The 25,578-nt window shown below is 36.5% G+C and overlaps 1 protein-coding gene across 1 annotated transcript in view; it reads left to right on the forward strand.

Moving 5' to 3' along the window:
* The window catches only part of VPS13B (vacuolar protein sorting 13 homolog B), a 634,327-nt gene that overhangs the window by 271,388 nt on the left and 337,361 nt on the right, over positions 1-25,578 (forward strand). The window contains exons 23-24 of the mRNA XM_060195774.1: positions 5,261-5,481; positions 15,423-15,623. Of these exons, the coding sequence (XP_060051757.1) occupies positions 5,261-5,481; positions 15,423-15,623 (422 nt within the window). The remainder of the gene's footprint in view (positions 1-5,260; positions 5,482-15,422; positions 15,624-25,578) is intronic.

Genomic DNA, 25,578 nt, shown 5'->3' on the forward strand with positions numbered 1-25,578 from the left:
CGGGCGGTGAAGCAGGTCTGCAGGTGTCTATCTTTCTCTCCCCTCTCTCTCTGTCTTCCCCTTCTCTCTCCATTTCTCTCTGTCCTATCCAACAACAAAGCAATGTCAACAATGGCAATAATAACCGCAACAAGGCTGCAACAACTAGGGCAACAAAAAGGGGGAAAAATGGCCTCCAGGAGCAGTGGATTCATGGTGCAGGCACCGAGCCCAGCAATAACCCTGGAGGAAAAAAAAAATAACTTAGCAGAGGTAACGGTTTATTCTTCTCGTTGAGCACCTGTTATAATGTGCAAGGACCAGTGTCAAGCCCCTGGTCCCCATATGTAGAGGAAAAGCTTATCAAGCAGTGAAATAGTGCTGTGTCTCCCTCTCTGTCTACTCTTTCCCTATCTACTCTATAAATAAATAAAATATTAAAGAGAATTTTTGAGACATTCAATCAATTTTCCCCTCTCATGTTAGTTAAATAGTGATTTATATGAGTACAAGTTAAAAGGAGTGTACATAAACACCATTCCCACCACCAAAAGTCTGTGTCCCATCCCATCCCATACTCCCCCCTTTTTTAAAAAAAAATTAAGTATGTGGAATTGTATCTTTCTGAAGACAGCCTCTAGTAACTGGGGTTATCTCCTGCTGACTCATCATCTTATATAACCCTAAGCCCTGTTTATTGTTATAACGATGACAACTCTTTCCAAACTGAAAGTGGTTACTAATGTTTTAATTGCCTAAAGCACAGTGGTATTCTTTTGAGATTCATTCTAGATTTTAAAGTAATACTCTCAATTTTATCACATTGTTTATAAGTTTGTAAGCTTTTGAGAATCTTGAGAATGGTTTCTTTATGCAGTAATGAAATTTAAGTTATTAATGTATTATTACATCAGTAATAACTTTCAGAGAAAGTTTTTTACAGTAAATACTTAGGTTTCTTGATGTACTGAGATCTTTGACAAATTTAAAAGTCAATTATCCTGTACTTCTGTCATGATTATTGTTATTTATCCAATAATTTCATTTTTATCTAGTATAAGACAGTGCTTATTTCCCAGGATAGAATTGTGGTTACACAGTTAAGCTAGAGGTGGTTCATCTTTGTTGTCCCTCTGCCTTTTTTTTTTAAATCATGTCTTCTCATTTAAATTCCTTTTCTTTCTTTTTTCTTTTTCTTTTTTTCCGCAAGAAGGTTATCACTGGGGCTCAGTGCCCGCATCAAGAATCCACTGCTCCTAGAGGCCCTGTTTTCCTCTTTTAGATAGGACAGAGAGAAATTGGGACTGGGGAGATAGGGATGGAGCAAGGCGGAGAGACACCTGCCATACTTGCTTCACTGCTCCTAAACCTTCCCCAGTGTATGCGGGGAGTGGTGGTTCCAGTTGAGGTCTATGCACATGTTATCTGTGTGCATAACTAGGTGCATCACTGTACACCCCCCTGCTTCATTCTTTTAAAGTGCCTATTAATATTATTTGAAGGCCAGTGAGACAGCTCACCTGTATAGTGCACCTCCTTTCTCATGCCCATGATCCAGGCATGAGCCTGGTCTCCACTACTGCGGAAGAAGCTTAATTCCTGTTTTCCTATCTCTCTCTCTATCTGAAATAGTTGACTCAAAGCAATGAGGCACCAGGTCAACAACAAAAAATTAGCATCATTTGTAACTAAAGAACTCTTTTCCTTAACAGTCTTTAAATCAATTAAATTAAGTAATTTAAGGAAACAATGTCAGCAGTATTGATTCATTTATATTTATGTAAGACTGTTTTTCTCTCTCTCTCTCTCTGACAGTTAACCTCATAGTAAGTAGTAAAATATTTCTGGTTACACTAATTCATATGTGAAATAAAAACCTCTCTAAGTCATAAATGACTATGGGACATAAACCAGAAAAATTAAAAAAGGAAGTCTCTCTTTTTTTAAATGACTAAGTCTGTGAAAGCAGAGAAAATTGAGGATAGGCCATCTACTATTGACTAGCGTTCTCTCTCTCCATTTGCCAAACTGATATTTGTAAGATTATTCATATTGTCTCAATTACATGTACTTCTTCCTACAGTTTTTATAGGACATCTTTTTAAAAATTTTATTAGTGATTTAATATTGCTTTACAAAATTATATGTCAACAGAGGTATAATTCCATATTGTTCCCACCACCAGAGTTCTGAATCCCCCATCACTCCATTGCAAGCCATAACAGTTCTCTTAAGGTTGCCAACATGGATTAACTATCATCTCTACAACTATCTGTCTACATTTGTACATAATTGCACCCTTTTTCTTCTAGGTCCCTTCTTCTCTTCCCCTCCAAGTCATACTTAATTCAAGTCATACTTCTTCCAAATGTCCCTTCCTTTTTCCTCCTCTCTCTCTGTGTCCTGATGGAGCTGGAGTTCAGAGTCCTCTTACCTTTATCCTCCTATCACTTTTCCCCGACTGTGAGTATGGAACAAAATTGTTTTTGGGGTGCAGAAGGTAGGAATTCTGGCTTCTGTAATTGCTCCTCCACTGGACAGGAGCATTGTCAGGTCGATCCATAGCCCCAGCCTGTCTGTATCTTTCCCTAATGGGGTAGAGCTCTGGAGAGACGGGGTTCCAAGACTCATTGGTGTGGTTGTCTGCCCAGAGAAGTCAGGATAGAATCATGGTAGCATCTGCAAGTTGGTGTCTGGAAGGTGGTAGGACATAAAGTGAGAGAAAATGGTTAATGAACAGGAACCAAAAAGTAGGAACAGAGCTGATGAGATTAGGGATTTGAGGCTGGGAAGTCCATTTTAGACATATTTCTAGGGGCCCGTGACTATGGTAGTTTTTGCTTGAATTTGATAGCTGACATGAAGTTGGATAAAAATATTGTCTGAGAAAATGGTGTCACAGTAGAGAAAAAGGCTATAAAGGTTTATTAAGGTAGAAAGTAGCATCCAATCTTGAAAAAATTTTATAAATAAATTTAGCTATTTGCCTCCATCCCCCCAACCCAGGATACAGGACATATTTAGGAATGGAAAGACTGATTCTCTTTCATGAATATTGACACCATACCACCAAGATTCAATATTGTAAATTTGTTGTGTCTGATTAGAGTTTGTAAAGTTAGTCACTGGTTACTGAGTTCAACAGTAATGAAATTTACATATGTACATTTGATTTATATATTAAAAAATGTTTTCACTTGTTACTTAACCAGTCCTTTCTTCTGCTTTTACTGCTATATAAAATCAGTATGTTATAATGTAAGAAGATCTGTAATACATGTATTTTTTGATTTCACACAATTGTAAGTTGGTATTATTGTGAGTTTCTCTGTTGTTACATTGAATTTTATAGTTTTACTGTTTATTCATGTTTCTTCAAAGTTCAATTATATTGACTCATTTATTTATTTATTGCCACCAGGGTTATTGCAGGGACTTTGTGCCTGTACTACCACTCCACTGCTCCCCGTGTTTTTTTCCCCCTCCTGTTTCTCTTTTATTAGATAGGAGAGCTAGAAAATAATAGAGGAGGGGGAAATAGAGGGGGAAAGAGAAAGACCTGTAGATCTGCTTCACCACTTGTGAAAGTCCCCCCTGCAGGTGGGGAGCAGGGATTTGAACCCGGGTCCCTGCACATGGTAATGTGTGCACTCAACTGGGTGCACCTCTGCTTAAAATTTTATCAGTAGTAATTTTCTTCAGAATTATTTTTTTCTCTCCATTGACATTTTTTCTCCATTTACTCACATAGGAATGAAATTCATACTCCTCTTGCTTTGTTTTTAATTTCTTTTTCCTTGTGTAGTTTGTTTGAAAATGTCTGAATTCTATCAGTGCTAACTTCTTTAAAATAAAACATCTATGAATTAGCACTAGGTCACTTCATATAAGATGAAAATGCTAATCAGACCAGTGAAATAGCTCACTTTTATAGTGTTCTGTTTTGCATGCAACCCAGGTTTGATCCTGACCCCACCACACTGAAATAAGCTTTGATGCTATGGTCTCTTCCTCCCTCTAAAAATAAGTAAATAAATAAATCTGCTAAACACTGCTGTCCTGTTATAAATATCTGAGTATGTTTTGGTCTGTTCCTAGAACATTATATTACCAATATTAAGAAACATTTAAAGTGTTTTGATTTTGTTTTGTGCACATATGTGTATAGAGAGTACTTGTGAAGTATATTGTTTGGTTTTGTGATTTCTTATTTTTGGTTTATTTTATTAGTCAATTTTGATTATTTTTGTCATTACTTATCATTTTCAAGGAAGAGAGTACTTTTAAAAAACAGCCTACATTCTACCTAAATGGATGGACTGATAGTATTTTCTTTAATGATTTTTTTAAGACTTAGAATAATATAAAACCATTTTCAGATTATTGGTTTGGTTTCATGTAAGAATCAGAAACCTGTATCTGATATATAGTGTCAATTTTATTTAAGAGCTTTAATTTTTTAAAATTTACATGCAGTGCTTTTTATGTAATGTTACTATTATTTAGCATTTCTTGGAGAATATAAAGTTTGAAAAACTATATATAGCTTGCTAGTAGTTTTAAAATATGTAATCTGAAGTCATTCCAAAATATTTTAAGTCAACTTTGGCAAAGGCTTTATTTTGTAAATAGCATGAAACCTTATGTAGGTTTTAAAAATAATTTTTGAATTAGTTTCAGATGATTTAAAGTTGTCATTCTTTCTTGGGGGCAAAATATTTGAAGTCTTAAGACAGTGTACCACAGTGCTGACCACATATTATTATGCAGTTTTCATTGTTTCCACTCAGCTTGCTGGGAACTACTATGTAGCTCTACTTATTCTATCATCTGTCTCAATTTTAAAATTTCAATTTTTAATTTTATTTACTATATTTGGTTGTCATTTTGAATGTTCAAACTTCTAAGAATCTTCCCTAGAGCATCTTCTGAACATCACTAGCCACAATTTAAATGCTTAATTAGATTTTGCATGTATATGTATATTATGATCTAGCTAGTAATTCACTTGGTATTTTTTTTTTTTTTACCACTCCAAAGTAACATGAAACTGTATGTACAGAGTGATCCTTCTTTTAACTATCTGTGGGTGTGTTCACCTCTATAAGGAAATAAGACTTAGAAAATACAACAGTATTAATGTTAATATTCTGATATTTGGCTATTTCTAAATTTATTATGTTTTTTAAATTGTCTTTTCTGGCTGTCTCTATCAAATAAGTAAATAAGTGTTAATGAACTATGTTTTTATATCTGTACTTCCCCTCTTTCTTACTACCAGGTGATGCTTTTCCTTGGACCATCAATTTGCATCATTTCAGTGTATACACACTTTTTGGAAAACAAGTAACACTTTGCCTAGTGGAACCTATGGGTTGTACCTCTACTCTGGCTGTTACATCTCAAAAACTCCTTTCTACAGGACCTGATACAAGGCATTCATTTGTTGTGTGTCTCCATGTTGACCTAGAGTCACTTGAGATAAAATGCTCAAATTCCCAGGTTGGTACACTTGATTTATCAATGGAGATTTAAAATAATGTTACTTACGCACAATTGTTACCTATATTGTTGAAGGGCTTCTCTTCTATTAAGTATCCTAAATAGTTTTTAATGGAATCATCAACATCAGAATGGTTGGATTAAGAATTGCTTTGAAGTTCTCTCCAGTCTTATAATTTAAACTCTTCTGAAAATGTACTGGTGGCAGTATAAATGCAACTTTTGACTGATGGAATGAAATCAGTTGCAGATGCAAAGTTTCTAAAAGCTGGACAATTAACTTGACTATCTGACTAGAAGAGTCTGTTGAAGTGATCAAATATAATTTTCTTTTATTTTTTTTATTAATTTTATTTTTGAGAGATCTGCAGAGAGCGACACACACACACAGAAACACCAGAGCACTGCTCAGCTCTGACTTAATGGTGGTGCGGGGGCTTGAACCTGGGATTTAGGAGCCTCAGGCATGAGAATCTGTTTGCATAACCATTATGCTGTCTCCCCTGCCCTCAAATATAATTTTCAATAACATTCTTACCCAGACTTGTATTGAATGTGTGATTTTTTTTTTAAAGATTTTTTATTTATTTATTAATGAGAAACATAAGAGGAAAGATAAAGAACCAGACATCACTCTGGTACATGTGCTGCCGGTGATTGAACACAGGACCTCATGCATGAGAGTCCGATACTTTATCCACTGCAACACCCCTTTGACCACAATCTGTGATTTTTTTTAAAAAAAGAAAACATTGTTTACTATTTTTAAAAAGACACATTTTTAGAAAAACATTTTAATTATGTTTCACTTGGTGTAGGTGAAAGCATATTCCACATTTGTGCCACCCCCTCTTTTTTTTCCCTGCCTCCAGGGTTATCCCTGGGCCTCAGTGCTTGCACTATGAATCCACTGCTCATATTGACCATTTTTCCATTTTTTCCTTTCCTTTTTTTTTTTTCTTTTTCTTTCTCTTTTCTCCTTTCCTTTTTTTTTTTTTTTTTGTTTGTTTGTTTCTTTGTTACTGGATAGGACAGAAAGAAATGGAGAAGGGTGGAGGAGCTAGAAAGGGAGGAAGTAAGATAGACAGCCTGCAGACCTGCTTCGAGGCTTGTAAAGCGTCGCCATGCAGGTCAGGGATCCTTGTGCGGGGTTCTTGTGCTTAGCTCTGTGTGCACTTAACTAGGTGCACCACACGTACCCCCCCCCTTTTTTTTTTTGGTCAGAGGGTTACTGCTGGGGCTCAGTGGCTACACAGTGCACCATTACTGGTGGCATTTGTTTATTTTTCCCTTTGTGCTGAATATATTGAGAAACAGGGAGAGAGCCAGAGAGGAGAGCCATGAAACAGTGTTTTTTTTTTTTTTAATTTTTTAATTTTTTTAATTTATTTTTTATTTAAGAAAGGATAAATTAACAACTCCATAGTGTAGGAGGGGTACAACTCCACACAATTCCCACCACCCAATCTCCATATCCCACACTCTCCCCTGATAGCTTTCCCGCTCTCTATCCTTCTGGGAGCATGGACCCAGGGTCGTTGTGGGTTGCAGAAGGTGGAAGGTCTGGCTTCTGTAATTGCTTCCCCGCTGGATTTGGAGAGTAGGAGCTTGAACCTAGTTCCTTCTGCATACCATGTGCACTTTATTGAGTGTCCCACTTGCTTGCCCTGTTTCTGCCTGTCTTGTCCTACCATAGACTGTGCAATTTAGTTACACAAATGTATTTTTAAAATTTTTTTAAAAGATTGAGTCTGCTAACATGTTGATGATGACCATTGAATTTAAAAATGTATGTATTTCAAATTCTGACAAAGCACTTATGCTAAGTGAACACTATCATTTAAAGCACTATTATTTAACTGTCAGTAAAGTTTTTTAAGCTATTTTAATATTATTAAATACTCTAGTTTAATGCCCATTTACTATTCTATTATGACCCAAGTAATATAGAAGAGAATAAGTGTGCAATAACTCAACCCTCTTTTAGATTATCCTCTGAAAATTGCTGCTAAAATTATTACCAAGGAGAAGGGAATTGTGCCCCCCTCCCATGATATGTTGACACTCTAGCACTCATTACCTCACAATGAGACAGTGTTTGCTGTAGGGCTGTTACAACAGTCATTACGATATAGTAAAGAATATTAAGGTCTATTAAGATACTAAGGTATAAGCCCTAATCCAGTGTGACTGATACTCTGAAAAGGAGTATTTGGCCACAGACACACTGAGAAATGGTGTTGAGCAAAAGTCTCTCTCCTCTCTTTCACCCCATCTCTCTCCACTTCTGTCTCTACCTAAAATAAATAAAATAATTTTAAAAGAAAACCCTTAAAAAGAAGGAAATATATCAATGGGAAAAAAAAACAACAAATGTATGTATGAACTCAGAGGAATCACTGAAGTTGTATATACACCAAGAAAATTTATTAGATTGCCAAAAGTTGGACACTTAGAAAAAAAATGTAGCAGATTGTTATACAAAGTATTTAAATACTTCTTTCTAGTTGATAACAGGAAGACAAATAATAAATAAAATAACAAGACAAGTAGTGGGGTAATAGTACCCAAGCAGATATTTTATCAGACAATATATTTTAATAGTCAGTAGTCACATAAAATGATGTACAACATTATTTATCAGAGAGAAATATAACATGAGTACTTACACCCCTATTAGTGTGGCTAAGATAAAGAGACTGATTGTGGATCAGCAAGAATTCTTTGGTTTTTTACTCTCTTAATTTAATTTTTTTAAATAATTATCCTTTATTTACTAGATAGAAACAGCCAGAAATCAAGAGGGAAGGGGGAGATAGACAGGGAGAGAGAGAGACACCTGCAGCACTTCTTCACCTCTCAACAAAGCTTTCCCCCTACTAGTAGGGACCTGGGGCTCGAACCCAGGTCCTTGAGCATTATGACATGTGCACCACCACCTGGCCCCTCAGCTAGAATACTTAATCTACTATGTATAAGAATATAAAAATTATCAAACAACTTAGACATTCTTTGAAAAAAGCAAAGTCTTGGAAAAAAAAAATAACTCAGAATTCTCATGTGGCTTTATCATTTCTCCCTCAGTATTTCCTCAGGAAAACAAAGATACATATCCACACAGAAAAATTTACATAGGTGTCTTTCACAACTTTCTTTGTATAGTGCAAACCAGGAAACAATTTTGATATTCTTCAGTAAGTGAGTGATTAAACAAGTTATTATATTATTTTTGCAACACAATATATTATATTATATATAATAATATATATAATATATTATATATTATATATAATATATTATATATATAATATAATATATATAATAATATATTATAATATATTATTTTTGCAACACAACCACAAAGGTACTGAATTGTTGATAAAATGCAGTAACCTGACTGAATACAATGATCATTATGCTGAGTGAAGACAGCCAGTGAAAAAAGAACGCTTACTGGATAATCTCCTTCATCTAAAATGTTAGAATGTGCCACCATTCTTTGGTGACAGTAAACAGATTCACTAAAGATTGGAAGCAGAGTATAGAGAGGATAGGAAGAGGGAATGGTAAAAAGGATAGATTTCAAAGGAATATAAAACTTTGGGAGGCAAGGAAGATAAGTCATAGCTTAAAGCACAAGACTTGTATCCCTAGGACTCTGGAGATCCCAGGTTCAATCCCCAATACTGCCATATGTGAACACTGCCACTATGACATCTCCCTGGCTACCATATACAAAAACTGAACTATACTCTAGTCTCTGTCTCTCCTTAAGATATGTACATATATTTAAAGAAACTTATGGCTGTAATAGTTTTTTTAGAGAGTCACTGTAACTCAGACTTGTTGGTGATAACATTTCCTTACACTTAACCTATTTTTTTTTAATGATAATATTAACTCCAAATAGACCTCTTCCTTAGAAGTGGTTACTTTAAACTGTGTCTCCAGATCCCCTATGAATATTACTGAATTACAAAGAATGATACTTCTCCAAATTATTACAGCAAATACTTGAATACATAATAGCTAGAAGTGAAGGAAACAAAGAAACACACATCATAATTTAGGTATTGAAATCTAGAAAAAGAAAGCAACTGAAGTTCACAATATCACATTATTAGAAAAGTTAATACCTGGATGTAAGGCTTAAGTTATCAGCTTCTAGTAAGAAACTAAACAGGAGTGGGGGAGATACCATAATGGTTATACAAAATAGACTCCTGAGGCTCCAATGTCCCAGGTTCAGTCCCCCACACCATCATAAGCCAGGGCTGAACAGTGTTCTGTTTGAAAAGAAAAAAAGGGGAGGGAGAGACAGAGAAAGAGAGAGAAGAGAGAAAGGAACTATACAGGTAAGAAAAGCTACATCTTTCAATAGTGAAGATACAAATAAAGTCTTTTGACTCAGATTACTGAATTAAAAAATTGTATCATATATGACTAAACAATTATGAAGTCTAAAGGAAAAAGATTGTCACATGAATGTATATGTCCTTGGTTGAGTAAGACTAGTTGAATCATAAAGGTGTCCTAGGTGCTGAAATAAAAAGAAACTATATGTTTGAGCATTTTTAAAAATGTTTACTGGACATTGAGTGTGCTCTTTTGTAAAGTAAGAATTCATATTGTTTACATGAATTTCTAATTTTCTGGTTAGTGATAAAGCTGAGCAGCTTTTCAGTGTTTACTGGCCAGTAAGTTTCCTTTGTCCTGAAGTGTACTTAGCCAAGGTTTTCTGTTAAATTTCTTGGCAATTGGAAGAGTTTCTTTGATAGTCTACAAACGCAAACCACATATCTATCAGCTAATTGACCCTTAAGGTTTATGACATCATTTTGTTGTTGTTGTTTTGTTTTATTTTTTTAAATAGAGACAGAAGTAGGAAAGCAGAGATAAAGAGACCACAACATAGAAACATCTTTCAGGGAGTCGGGTGATAGCGCAGCGGGTTAAGCGCACATGGCACAAAGCACAAGGACCGGCGTAAGGATCCCGGTTTGAGCCCTCGGCTCCTTACCTGCAGGGGAGTCGCTTCTCAGTTGTCTATCTCTCCCCCTCTCTCTCTGTCTCCCCATCTCTCTCCATTTCCCTCTGTCCTGTCTAACAATGATAGCATCAATTACAACAACAATAATAACTACAACAATAATAAAAAGGGCAAAAAAGGGGAAAATAAATAAATATTAAAAAATTACAAGAAAAACACCCTTCAGTGCTTGAACCTATAGTAGCTCATTAGCAAAGTGAGTTACTGGATTTAGCTAGCCCAGATCATTTTCTTTATTTGGCTGTTTACTTTTGCTATTATGACTGAAATGTATTTTACAACCCCCAAATCCTTAGGGCACACCATGAATGTATTTTCTTGACATCTTTTTTAGTTTCTTCAGTCTGGTAGTCTTATTTGAATATTTTTTATTACCACCTGAATTATCACCAGGGCTTCTACCTGTACAATGAATCCTGACAGCCTTTTTTTTTTTTTCTTTTCCCTTTCTCCTTCCTTTTCCTTTTCCATTCTTATTTGGAGGTAAAGAGAAAAGTTGAGAGGGAAGCCTAGATAAAGAGAGAAAGATACGATACCAAGAGCCTGAGACCTGGATTTGGGTGCACTTTATCTGGGCTACTAGTCTTTCAGCCTATTTCTTGGCTGATTATATATTAAAGAAGAAAATGTATATGAAATTAATTTTTTTAAACCAGAGTTCTGCTCAGCTCTGCTTTATGGTGGTTCAGGGAATTGAACCAGGGACTTTGGCCTCTTAGTTGTGAAAGTCTTTTTGCATAACCATTATACTGCCTTTCCCACCCTGAATTTAATTTTTAAACAATTATTTTTGATGTTTAGTATTTGATATTGGTATTCAGTCACCTTCACACATAAAACATGCCTCACACAGTTAGTTTTTAGATATTTTAAAACATTTAGTTCGGATAAACCTGAATACAGTAAATCACACAAATGTCGTGCCTAATTTGATAAGATTTGGCATTTTTTTCTTGATTTAATGATTGACATTACCATAGCATAAGAGGGGCACAATTCCACAGTTCCCAGCACCAGAGTTCCGTATCCTATCCCCTTCATTGAAAGCTTCCCTATTCTTCTTCTTCTTATTATTATTTTTGGTCTCCAGGGTTATTGCCAGGGCTCTGTATCACAAATCCACTACTCCTGGAGGCCATTTTTTCCCCTTTGTTACCCTGGTTGTTTTACCATTGTTGTGGTTATTATTATCATTGTTATTGATGTTGTTGTTGGATAGGACAGAGAGAAATGGAGAGAGGAGGGGAAGACAAAGGGGGAGAGAAAGACAGACACCTGCACACCTGCTTCAGCGCCTGTGAAGCGACTCCCCTGCAGGTGGGGAGCCAGAGCTCCAACCAGTATCCAGGATCCTTCAGCTGGTCCCGCGCTATGCACCACGTGCGCTTATCCCACTGCACTACCCCTGACCCCCTTCTTTTTTTTAATTTTTATTTATAAAAAGGAAACACTGACATAAAACATAGGATAAGAGGTGCTTCTGTAGTTGCTTCCCCGCTGAACATGGGCATTGATAAGTCGATCCATACTCCCAGCCTGTCTCTCTCTTTTCCTAGTAGGGCAGGGCTATTGTGAAGTGGGGCTCCAGGACACATTGGTGGGGTCGTCTGCCCAGGAAAGTCACATTGGCATCATGGTAGCATCTGGAACCTGGTAGCTGAAAGAAGAGTTAACATATAAAGCCAAACAAATTATTGACTAATCATGAACCTAAATTAGGCTGGAATAGTTCGGACGAAGAGTTGGGGGTCTCCATTTTGTAGATACTTAGTCCTATTTTAGTTATATTCCAAAGGGCCCATGACTATACTACTTTGTGTGTGTGCTGTTGTTGGTTGTTGTTTTTTGTTTTTTTTTTCCTGAGGCTGACATCTGATATGCAGGTGGACCCAAGTTATTGTCTGGGGAGATGATGTCATGGCTGGAAAAAGGACCAGAAAGCTGGATCAGGGAAGAGAGTAGCTCCCAAATATGGGAAAGGTGTATAAATAGTGTTGACTGTAAACCCCACTGATTTGATCTGATCTGGGGCCGGTATTCGGCTTATGTGCCTATGTGACCTCTGCATCCCTGTAGATCTGAGCTCACATTTTGTGGTCATGAGTAGGAATGTTTCAAGCCACCCCAATTTCAGGACCTATCTTCAGGTGGAACATAGAGTATGTTGTCCATCCTTCCGAGTATGGAACATTCTCTACCGTTTTTGATTCACAAAGGGGTCCATTGTGTTGTACTTGTTAGAGATGACCAGTAACAATGGAGAGAAGGATTTTTTCAAGGTCTAGGCCTATCAAGTCTGTGTGGCAATCTCAGGACTCCTGGACTAGGGCCCCAGATGATGGGGTGAGCCCAATATTATTTACCCATAAAACCATCCAAAATATGCAGAAATTCATTATCCTCACAAGTTTCCTTGAATTCCTTCTTATTTGCTCTTTGAATCTTCTACTCTTTCTTCTAATCACAAGTAACTTACTGATTTTGTCATTATATTGATAGATTCACTTTCATTGGCTTGATCCTGTATAGATGTAATTGTAAGCTTATATTATCTTTACCATTCTAACACCTATAAATTTTATTTAATTGTTGCCTTGGCATGATAATATACAGTGTACTTGATAAAATTCATTCACAATTATTTAATGTTACCAAAGCAAACCAGAGCTAGTGTTAATAAAAACAGCATTGATTCTTAAAAGTAAATAAACCGGGAGTTGGGCGGTAGTGCACTGGGTTAAGTGCACATGGCACGAAGTGCAAGGACCAGTGGAAGGATACCAGTTCAAGCCCCCAGCTCCCCACCTGTAGGGGAGTTACTTCACAGGTGGTGAAGCAGGTCTGCAGGTGTCTTTCTCTCCCCCTCTCTGTCTTCCCCTCCTCTCTCCATTTCTCTCTGTCCTATCCAATAACAACGACAGCAATAACAACAACAATAATAATACAACAATAAAACAAGGGCAACAAAAGGGAATAAATAAATAAATGAATATTTTTAAAAAGGAAACTCATAATAAGAAAGTAAATAAACTGTTAAACACTTAGAAGTATTTAAAATCTGTTTCCTCTCATTTATACTTTTCTTACTTGTCAATTTGAATATTTTAGGAAAGCATAAAATTATCTCTTTAAAATAACCTTTCATTGGTGGGGCCAGGTGGGAATACATAGATGTTAAAATGCTGAAGGACCAGGTTTCAAGTCCCTATACTCCACCTGCTGGGGGAAGTTTCATTAGTGGTGAAGCGGTGCTGCTGGTGTCTTTCTCCCTCCTCTCTATCTCCCTTTCCCTCTGTTTCTCACTATCTAAAATACGTAAGATTTTAAAAATAACTTTATATTGGAGTTGTTCATGGTTTACAGTATGAGTGCTGGTACCCGGGTACCGTTTCTCAACTCTCTGTGGTAGCTGTGTGCAGATCCCTCTCTCTTGCAACATAGCTCTTTTCCATCATCATGCACCAGGACTCCGGTTCCCTCTTCATTCCCTCCCCTCGCCCTCTTTCCCCAGAGTCCCTTGCTTTGGTGCACCACACCACACCCAGTCCAAGTTTTACTTTGTGTTTTCCCTTTCTGCTGTTATTTATTAAGTTCATTTATCAATGTGATCATCTGGATTTTTCACTTGCAACAAAAATATATTTATAGAGAATTTATTCATAATTATGAATCAAAAATTTTTAAAAATTTCTAAGGAATGTTTTGTAAGCTTTCTACCCTATATTATTTTTTTAAACAAAAGCAGTTACAGCCTGAGATTTAAGAAATCACACAAAAAGAAAACTGTAACCCAAGTACTGTTTTATATCAAATAAGAATTGACAACAGTATTTTTATGCATCTGTTCTGCCCACATTAAGACGCCAGCTTTATCATCTGGATGTGTCCTGGAGCTGAAACTTCTTATAAATAGGAGTATTTTGCTTTTTTTTCTCCCCAGTGGCAAGCAGAATGTGGTATCCAGCTGTGGATTTGCTTATATATTGTGTTTGCTTTTTTTCCCCTGGGCATGTTTTATACAGTATATGGCAATATGTTGTCATACAAATTTCATGATTAATGCTTATTTATGAAATCTTATGTAAATATCTTAGAACTTAGTCAAACAATGTACAAGTTAAACATTTTTTCTCTGGATATTGCAGTGACAACTTTGAAGAGAATGGTTGGTGGGGTGGTTTGTGTTCATCTAGAGAAAAGTCTCATGTAACGTTTTCCTGTTCCTATTATGTTATATTGCTCCTTTCCATTATAGCTTGCTGGGCAAGAAACCTAGTTCCAGATTTACTCCTTATCAAATACGAATTTAGATATGGAAATCTTATTCAGAAATAATATTACAAATTAATAATAGGATAAATTTGATTTATTATTTTTATACAATTCTCTATAAAATACATTTTGTTGTATTATTAAAAGAAATCTGACCCATAATAAGCTCTTGTTAGTGTTATCAATAAATTAGCATTTTCCCCACAAAAATTCTAATTGTTTATAAAATACCAGTGTGAATATGTATCAAATGTCAGTTTGATTAAACTTATTATTCAAGTCAGTATAAAATGTTTAAACTTGTATTTTCTCATGGGAAATATTTTTCTGTATATATAAAATATTCATGAACAATTAATAATTTTATAGGTGATTAAAATATAATCATGAAATTTACCCCTTATCCATACTGTAGTCTTGTCAATATTTCCATTTTATAAATAAAATTAAAATACATATAATTATGATGGTTTATAGTTATATGCTATGCATAATATAGTATATAATTATGGTATGTTATTTCACTTGAACTTTATTTTTTTTCATATTTGATATTTCGATAAATAGCAGGTAGAAATTCACTTATCCTGCCCCTTTTTTTAAAAAAAATTCTGCTCAGGTGCAGCTCTTATATGAACTTACTGATATCATGAATAAGGTCTGGAATAAGTTTCAGAAGAGAAGCAACTTGAGCTGTTCAGCATATCCAGAGACCCTGGCAGGGCCTGTCCCTAGTTCTCCAGTTAGAAGCAGTGTGGGCACAGCTCCTCCAGATACCAGCACATGCAGCCCATCTGCTGATGTTGGCACTACTACTGAGGTAAGTGTGTCAGAAACATTTTGCTGCTAATGAGAGGGTGATCACAGAGTTCCATATCAGGAATGAGAATGCAGGTGACCTCACCTCTGTGAAAGCTGGCTGACTCAGAAAGCTCCTGAGGAGTTGGGATATGATTATTCATTTTAGATCCAAGGATTGTAGTCATTTTGAATGACAGTTAGATTTTCAGGACAATATGTGTTCTCTAATATAGTGAAAATTGAGATAGTACAGTTTTGCTTCTTCAGAAGTGAAGAAACTTAGATACTGAGTGAAAACACACCACACACACACACACACACACACACTCATGTCTTATATTTTTCTGTTGCTGCCCCTATTTCAACCAGGATGTGATTATTATATTTAGATTTTTGGTTTTCACTCCTTTTATGTCCAGAGTCTTCTATTTTTTTCCTTTAGATCATAAAAATTCTTTTCATTTTTAATACCTTGACCATGCTCAGTATGCCTATATTTCTATTTTATCACAAATATATATACACCTAATTTCAAAAAGGTAAACTGTTAAAATGTAAATGATAAGAAAATAAAGGTCCAGGTGGTGATGCACCTGGTTGAGGGCTTATGTTACAGTTGGCAAAGAGCTAGGTTCAAGTCCCAGGTACTCACCTGTAGGGGGTAAGCTTCACTAGCAGTGAATTAGTACTGCAGGCATCTCTGTCTCTTTCTCCCTATATTCCTCTTCCCTCTCAGTTTCTCTGTTTCTATCCAATAGCTAAATGAAAATTTTAAAATATTAAAAAATTAGTTTTATGGTGCTGTAAATATATTAAAACATAAATGGTCAAGCATGGCTACATTAGAAGAAATAACAAAATTGGGTACATAGCATTACTGAAGCTATGTCTTATACTAATAGACTTGTGTAATTTTATATTAAATACTACTACGGGTATTGTTGGGATACGGCTTTCTGAAATAGTGGCAACTATTGGTAATGTTTTGAACAAAATAATACTCAGTTGTATTTTAATTTCAGTTGTTGAATTTCTAGATGGCTTGTATAATAGAAACAGGCAACAATGCCAAAAATTTGGTTAGGTTCAAAACAAAACACTTTATTTCTGAATGTTTACAAACAAGATTTTGCCTAGATGAATATCAATGAAATAGTTTTCGTGTATTTAACCTACCCAGTTAATCACAGTACCCATAGGGCTAACACCTAACTGTTAAGTGCCATTAATGTATCCAATATTGAGTCTTGAGTCAACCAAAAATAACCCTAATCATCCACCAAAACACCCAAAGGACTGAATATATGCCAATGTAAACGACTAAAATAGATTAAGGTAGAAGTTTTGATTTTATATAAGGACACCATTTTGGCTTAAAATAAAGCTATTGACAAAGTGTAGAATGAGAAAGAGCAGTAAAGAATATGTTTAGGTTTTTTTTTTTTCTTTTAATCAGGAAAGGCAAGCAAATTCAGTTAAAAGTTAAGTTATTCTTACTTGCTTAGAGGCCTAACACATGTTACGGTATTTCTATTTTAATTCTGAACATGTGATTTCTCTATCCACTGCTCATTCCAAATCTTAAGAAATACAGTGTCATAAATAATAACATTGTTTTTCTTTTTCTCCCACATGAGGCATATGTGATGAAATTAGAATAGTGCCCTCCTGAATCATTATATCTTCTAAACCAAAAGCAATAATTTCTTTCTTGACAATTTCTTCTCTTTGTTTATTTCATTTATTTTTATTTATTTATTTATTTATTTTTAATATTTATTTTATTTATTTATTCCCTTTTGTTGCCATTGTTGTTTTATTGTTGTAGTTATTATTGTTGTTGTCGTTGTTGGCTAGGACAGAGAGAAATGGAGAGAGGAGCGGAAGACAGAGAGGAGGAGAGAAAGACAGACACCTGCAGACCTGCTTCACTGCCTGTGAAGCGACTCCCCTGCAGGTGGGGAGCCGGGGTTCGAACCGGGATCCTTATGCCGGTCCTTGTGCTTTGCGCCACCTGCGCTTAACCCACTGCGCTACAGCCCGACTCCCTTTTATTTATTTTTTAAGTTGGACTTCATTCACCACATTGGTTGTATTACTATATTCATTTTGCCCTCACCTTCCCTGTGTCTTCGTTTTATCCTATTTGTGTTCCTTGTTCTTTATTTATTTTCCCTTTTTGTTACCCTTTTTTTTGTAGTTATTATTGTTATTGATGTCGTCATTGTTAGATACGACAGAGAGAAATGGAGAGAGGAGGGGAAGACAGGGGGAGAGAAATATAGACACCTGCAGACTTGTTTCACCGCCTGTGAAGTGATTCCAGGGGTCTCAAACTGGTATCTTGATGCTGGTCCTTGTGCTTTGTGCCACGTGCACTTAACCTGCTGTGCTACCACCTGACTCCCTGTGTTCCTAGTTCTGTTTGACCACTGATCACCTCATTTAGAGCTGCAATTCCTTTGCTTTTTTTGCATGTGGGATTTCTTTCAATAGTTCTTGCAAGACAGCATCAATGGTGTGTGAAGAATACATGTAGTTGCTGTATGTTTGAATTTTTTTTTTTTTGTACTAACACCTGGGTATATTTGAGATTTTCACTTCTCTCACATTCATGAAGGATAATTTGGCAGGATAAAGTATTCATGACTGGCAGTTCTTATATTTTAATACTTGGAATATTTCATGCACTCCTTCCTTGCCTCTAAGGTTTTTTGATGAGATGTCTGATGAAAACTTGATGGTCCTATCTCTGTATATTAGATTCTTCTTTTCCCTAGGAACCTGCAGTAATTTTTCCTTGCCCTTACTTTTGGATAGTTTTATTATTATGTGCCTTGGTGTAGGCCATTTTAGATTCAGAACCTTGGGGGATCATTCAGTTTCCTGGATGTTTGTTGTGAATTTTACCCAGGTGTGGAATTTTTTCTGCTATGATTTTTTTGAATAGGTTTTTACTCCTCTCATTTCTTACTCAGAAACCTTGATAACTCTCACATTTGTTTTTCTGGTGGAGGCTGCTCTTCCACAGAGAATTTATTTTTTATAAACCTTTTCTCTCCAATAGATTTAAGGTCACAGAATGTGGTGGTTTTATCATCTATCCCTGATATTCTCTCCTCAGCCTGATTTAGTCTGTTTACAAGGCCTCTTAAGCCTTAACTCCATCCAAAATGTCCTTTATATTCCTGTAGCTCTGTTGTCTTTGTACATTTTGAAGCAATCTCTGAGTTCTCAAATCTGTGCCTTTATAGTAACTTTTAGATTCATGAATTGCCTTCATAAAGAGTTTTCTCAGTCATATCGCCAGTGGTTTTTCCTGGTCTCTATTTGATTGTATTTTTCCCCGTGTTTTGGATTTTTGTAAGTTTGCATATTAAGCATAGTTTCCGTTGTTCAACCATCAGCTTTGTGCTGTGGCGATGTTGTTTATATGTTGTGGTGGGGAGTGTGGAGCTTCTACCTTATGTCCCTGGGCAGATTTAGTGTTTATGGCAACAAAACAAGGTCTTATTATCTTGTTCCAGTCACTACTCTGTGCTCTGGAAACCTGCTGCTATAATCTGGACAGGCCATATAGCTTTTTTGGGGTCAGGTTTCTGATAAATTCCCTGAATTCTTGGGGCCAATCCTATGCTCTGCTTCATAGCCACCAAAATGGCACCAGTTTTAGTCTCAAATTGTTTCTTTTATATTGAGAGTTTCTCTCTCACCCCTTTTCATGTGCTTTTGTAATTCACTGAACCACGTATGGTCAGTGAGTTACTTTGTAAATTCCAGTTGAAATGTAGGACCCATTGGATTTTTTTCTTTGTTTTCTTTCTTACTTTATCTAGTTGATCATAGTGGAGGTGATTTTTCAGTGACTGCTACTCTGGACCACACCTCTGTAAGCCATGACTACTTCTTGTATGTTTGATACCAGTTCCTTTAGCTGTTGCTTGTTTGAAAAGCCCTTTATTCCTCCTTTAAACCTGATTTAGCAGGATAAAGCATGGGTGGAATTTTGTTCCCATTCATTTTTTTTTTTTTTAATATATCCTGCAAGTCCTTTTTAACTTCTACACTTTCTGTAATGAAATAAGCTGATAATCTTATCCAACTTCCCGTGGAGGTGACTTATTTTTTTCTAGCAATTTTAAGAATAATCTCTTTGTATTTGTCTTTGCCATTTTAACTTTTGTATGCCTTGGTAAAGTTAGGTTTGGATATATATCCCATCAGTTCTCCTTGATCTGTGGATTTAGCTCTTTATAGTTTATGGGAAAATCTTTGGCTAATACTCCTTAAAATGAGAATTCTGTCTCTTTCTGTCTCTCCTCTTTCTGCACTTCCATGACAGAAATGTTGCTCTTATGGTGTCCCATAACTCTATTATGTTTTTCCTTTTGGTAATTTGTTTTTGGTGTGTGTGTGTGTGTGTGTGTCTTCTATCTTATATTCTTGCTCTACTTCATCTTTGGTACCTCTCTTCTTGCACGTGTTCCTCTCTGCTGGGTTGATTGTTTAGACCCTTTGGTCTTCCTCTGACTACTCTTGGGAATTTTTCTACAAATATCCTCTTTTTCCTCTGAATTTGTTACACTACTTCATAGTCCTTTTCAATTTGGTGATCATCCCTAGAACCATATATTTGAGGTTTTCATCCAATTTATATTGATTTTTATGAATTTGAGCTTTTCTTCAAGGTGCTGTCTTGATCCAATATTACAAGCAAACTGTCTTCCCAATATGTTTGATTTCTCCATAAAGAACAGGGCCAGTAGCCTTGGTAGAGATCATCTATAGTAAACATAGGAGTGGTTGGTGGCTGGGGCTTAACTAGATCCTTGAACAGAGGCAGGGTCTGTAACCATAACTGAGCAGGTTGAACTGGGCAAAGGATGTACGCAGTGCTGGCTAAACTGGGCAAAACTGCAGCCAACAAGACAAAGGCAGTCATGAAGTAGTGGCCATTGCAGAGTTGCTGCCAAGTTAAGCAGCAAGATCCAGCAGTGATGAGACTCCAGTAGAACAGATGGTTGCAGTAGCAAGATTTGTTGTGAGTGTCCATGTTCTTACTGCCTAGATTCTGAACTCTTTCCTTTGTTGTTAGTTCCTCCGATCTGTATCTCTTCTCTTTTACTCCTTCCGCAGAGTCCTTTGTTTTGGTGCAATAGACCATACCTACTCCAAGTTTTACTTCATGTTTTCCCTTACAAGCCCCTGCACTGGAAACCATTTTTGACAAGAGCAGCCAAAATATTCAATTTCAAAAGAAGACTCTTTTTAATAAATGGTGTTAGGAAATTGGGGTTGAATGTACAGAAAAACAAAACTAGACCACCACATTTCATAAAACACAAACATAAGCTCAGATGGATCAAAGATTTGGATGTGAGGCCAGAAGCCATTAGAAGAACTTAGAGGAAAACATTGTCAGAGTTCTTTTTTTCAAAGTAAGCTTTTAGAACATCTTTAGTCACCTAAGTCCAACTGCATGGAAAACAAAACAAAAATCAGTGAGACTACATCAGACCGAAAAGTTTCTGCATAGCAAGGGAATCATCACTAAAACAGACTTCCTGCACATTAGGAGAAGCTCTGTACAAGCCATACATTAGACAAAGGGCTAATAACCAAAATACATAAAGAGCTCTCCATACTCAAGAACAACAATAATGCAGTCTTCTTGGTAAATGGGGGGAGGCTTTGGGGTCCTGGTGCATGATTGTGGAAAAATACCGTAGTTGGAAGTGAAATGAGAAATTTTCCCAAGTTAACAACAGTTGTCAACAACTATCCCCTACCCCAGTTAAGAAAAGAAAAATGGGGAGAAGTCATGGGGAGAATCTTCACCAAAGAAAAGACCCAAAGGGCCAAAAAATATATGAAAAAATTTCAAAGTCACTGATGATCAGAGAAATGCAAATACCAATGAGATACTACTTTACACTTGTGAAAATATACATTGATTGGGAAAGACAGAAACACTATTGGAGAGGCTGTAGAGGAAAAGTACCTCTTCTCCACTGCTGGTATGATAGCAAATTGGTCCAAATCCTTTACAAAACCTGCATTCTAGAAATGGATCTACCCTATGATCTTGCATTTCCTTCCCTGGGGTGGGTTATATCCAAAGGAAACAGAGACATCTATTTGAAGAGACCTGTGTACACCTATGTTCACAGCAGCACAATTTGTAATGGTTGAAACTCTGAAGTGACCAAGATGCCTAAGTTAAGTATGTATGAATGCCCAAGAAAGTTGTGATGTATACATAAAATAGAACAATATGCAGCTGTTAAAAATTTCCCTCATCTTGGGTAATTTGAAGGGGTCCTGTAAGTGAGATCAGTTGGAAGAAGTTACATGCTTAAACAGATAGGCAGACTTGAGATAAGGAGATTAGATCTTCCTGAATCAGTGGCGGAATTGCTCACTTGTTAGTTTGTCTGCTTTTCCATCTGCAAGACCCTGGTTCCAGTCTCTGCTTGTGTGTGTGTTGGGGGGGGGGGGTCTTTGATGCTGTAGAGTCTAGCTCTTTCTCATCTCTCATGAGCACCACTCTCTGTCTCTCCCTCTGTCTCTGAAGAAAGTCATCCTGGAGTGGTGAAACCCCAGTGAGAAACAAACAAAAGCACTCACTGTCTTTGGATGGTTAATATGTGTACATACATAATACAAAGATGTGCGTGAAAATTTAACTCATGAGTGGATTTTGTTCCCAAGAAGCTATCTGGTATTGCACAGAATAAGGAACAAAACTTTTGTATAGAGTCATGTCTCTCACACTAATCATTATAATTTCTTCAAAGAAAATTTGTACACCTATAATATATACTTCATTGTATTTTCTGTGGTTAAGATTTTGATAAATCCATCTTCAGGTAGATGTTTAAGACAATGAAACATTATATAATTATGCCCAGTAAAAGTCTGGCATTTTTCTTATAGAATAACAACTACTTTTTAAAAACACTAATGTGTTGATTTTTTTCATAATAAGCAAAGCAAGTGCAAAGATATACACACACAAATATATGTTCATTCACTTCAAACCTTTACAATGTACATTCATAATCTGAATGTCTGTTGGAAGCTGCTAAAAGTACATACAATTATTTATTTAAGCCTTTTTGTTTTCATTAGTTTTCATAGAGGTGATATAGATAGGTCAGGTGTTTTGGATGTCTGTATTGTATTGATAAAACATCAGTATTACTTTATTGAGGGAATGTTGGTTTACAGATTTCTTTTTAGGGCATATTTCCACATTTCCCCAAGATTGGTGTTTAATAGCTCCCCTCCACCAAACTGTCATCCTGTTCCACCATACAGACTTACATCAAATAGTCTTCATTATATCAAAACATGGAATGAGAAATATTAAAAGAATATTTTTCAAGGGTACACAAATTATGACATTTAATGCTATATCTCCATAGTCATGTGATCCACTGATTACATAATAAGTATTATGTCCACATCGTAAACTTCAGGGTCTGAGAGGTGGCTGTGTTTGTCACATGATGCAACTTTAGGTCTTTGGCCTCAGTGTCTTGGTGACAAGGCTGTTCATTGGCTTAACGTAGCTATCAGATGCACATCAGAGAATAGGAGTTCAGTTTCCAGATGGAAGATGAGAAATATCAAGTGATACAACAATTTTTAAGGACCTATAAATAGCTTCTTAGTAATTAGGAAAAAAGTTTTGCAGAGAAATCACCAAAGTATCAATCAGTATTAAATGTTACATTTCAGGAATCTTGCCATCAGGGGCTAAGAAATTGGGGGTCTTCAATAGTCAAGAAATAGGTGAACTTTGAAAAAATATATATTTGTAGGGGTTGAGCAGCCCAGGTTAAGTGCACATATTACCATGTATAAGGACCCAAGTTTGAGTCCCTGCTTCCCTTCTGCATCTGGAACACTTCAGGAGCTGTGAAGCTCATCTGAAGATGTCTATCTTTCTCCCTCTCCCACTCTCCTCTCCCTCTCCTCCTCAGATCCCCCCTCCCTGTCTCTCTCTCTTTCTATCCCCTGTCCTCACAATTTCTCTCTATCCTGTCTAATAACAATTAGAATGGAAAAAAAAATGGCCACAGGAAGCAGTGGATACATAGTGCTGGCACCAAGCCCCAATGATAAACTTAATGACATAAATAATACATAAATAAATAATACATTTATAATTTGGCAGACAAAAGTATTAAAAAAAAAAACTCATAGTGTTTGCTCCAGATATCACTTTAGGATACACAGATGAGTCTTCAGTAAACTTACATAGAAGACTACTAGCAATTCAGAGGATTATATAGCCATTAGAGAAGTAGAGAAACCATCTGCCTATCCAAGAAATGGATACATCTCTATCAATCTTAGCTCAGCTTTTTAAAAAAGATTTTTTATTATCTTTTTTTGATAGAGATAACCAGCAATTGAAAGAGTAGTGGGAGAGAGAAAGAGAGACACCTGCAGTACTGCCTTTACCACTCACAAAGTTTTCCACCTGAAAGTGGGGAACAGGGACTTGAACTCAGGTCCTTGCACACTGTAATATGTGTGCTCAACCAGGTGCACCCGGTGCACCACGACCCTGGCCCCTCAATCCCAGATCTTCAACCCATGAAGTTTGTATGCCTACCCTCCTCTTTTAAAGTTATACCCATCCAAACTTTGGATTCTTCCCTTGCTTGAAGGTTGGAGATATTCCCTTCTACTGAAGCTCCATCCATCCAGGGTTTAGATTTTCATTTGATTGCAGGCTAGAGGTGTTTCCTCTTCTGTATAAGCTTGAATCTTTTTTTTTTTTTTTTACCAGAGCACTGCTCAGCTCTGGCTTATATTGGTACAGGGGACTTTGGAGTCTCAGGCATGAGATTCTCTTTGCATAACCATTAATGCTATCTACCCCTGCTTGCTTGAATGATTCCTAAATTTTTCTGCTTACAACAGGGGCCTGCCATCATGAGAAGAGTTTCTATCCAGTGCAAAGCATACCTCTTTCCACCCACTCCAGTTTTTCAAACCAGTATTAAAGTTCTCTCATTGTAATGGTCTTGCCTCTTACTGATTGCTTCAGCAGTGCCAGGGTCTCTCGCCTGTGTGAAAGTCCTACCAACTGCTGATTTTGTAAGGTAACTAACTCCTAAGCTAGTCCTATGTATCTTTCTTCTAATCGCTTCTAATTGGAAATGATGCCACCTGCCAGGCCCACCACAATCTGAAACCCATGCTAGTGGGAAGTTTTACCTAGTTGTAGATTTCACCAGCTCACTTTCAAGGATCCAGGACTTTCTAATTTCAGCCACCACAGACTGGGAAAAGCAGAAATAACTAGTTTCAGCCTATTTTCAACAGAAGAGACTTCACCCTGTCCCTGCTCAGTCCAAATGAGGTTGAGACCCCCAGTACAAACCTCAAAATATATAAAATAGCGTGATAAGGTGGAGGAATTCATCTTCCCAGTCTTTACCAGTGTGTGAGGAGTTTTGAAAAAGCTCCAGATACTTTAGACAATAAAACTCCAACAGAAACAAAGAAACAACATGTGAACATATAAAAGCCTGAGAAATGTCCAAGCCAAAAATAAACAACTAAGGGCTACAGTAATTGAAGACAACTAAGAGACTCAAACTCAGGATATTAGAAGTATAAGGTCAGTTGAGTCAGTTTGAACATGAGGCAAAATGAAGTGAAAAGGGAACCGAGACGGTTCACATAATAGAGGACAAATGTGCATTCTAGCTCCTACAACACTCCATGGCAATGCCTACAGGGAGAACATGTTACAAGCCATGAAACAGTGCTTTGGTATCTCTCCTCTGTCTTTTTTTCCTTTATCTCGAGGAAGGAAAATAAATGGCTACTGGTGATGGTGCAGTCATGAAGGTACCAAGTCTCAACCCTGGTGGTCAAGAAAACTAAGAAAGGAGGAGAGGAGGAAGAGAGAGGAGGAAGGAGAAACAGTAAGGAAGAAGAGAGAGGAAGTA

This window comes from Erinaceus europaeus, chromosome 8 (assembly GCF_950295315.1).
Source record: "Erinaceus europaeus chromosome 8, mEriEur2.1, whole genome shotgun sequence".
Lineage (NCBI taxonomy): Eukaryota > Metazoa > Chordata > Mammalia > Eulipotyphla > Erinaceidae > Erinaceus > Erinaceus europaeus.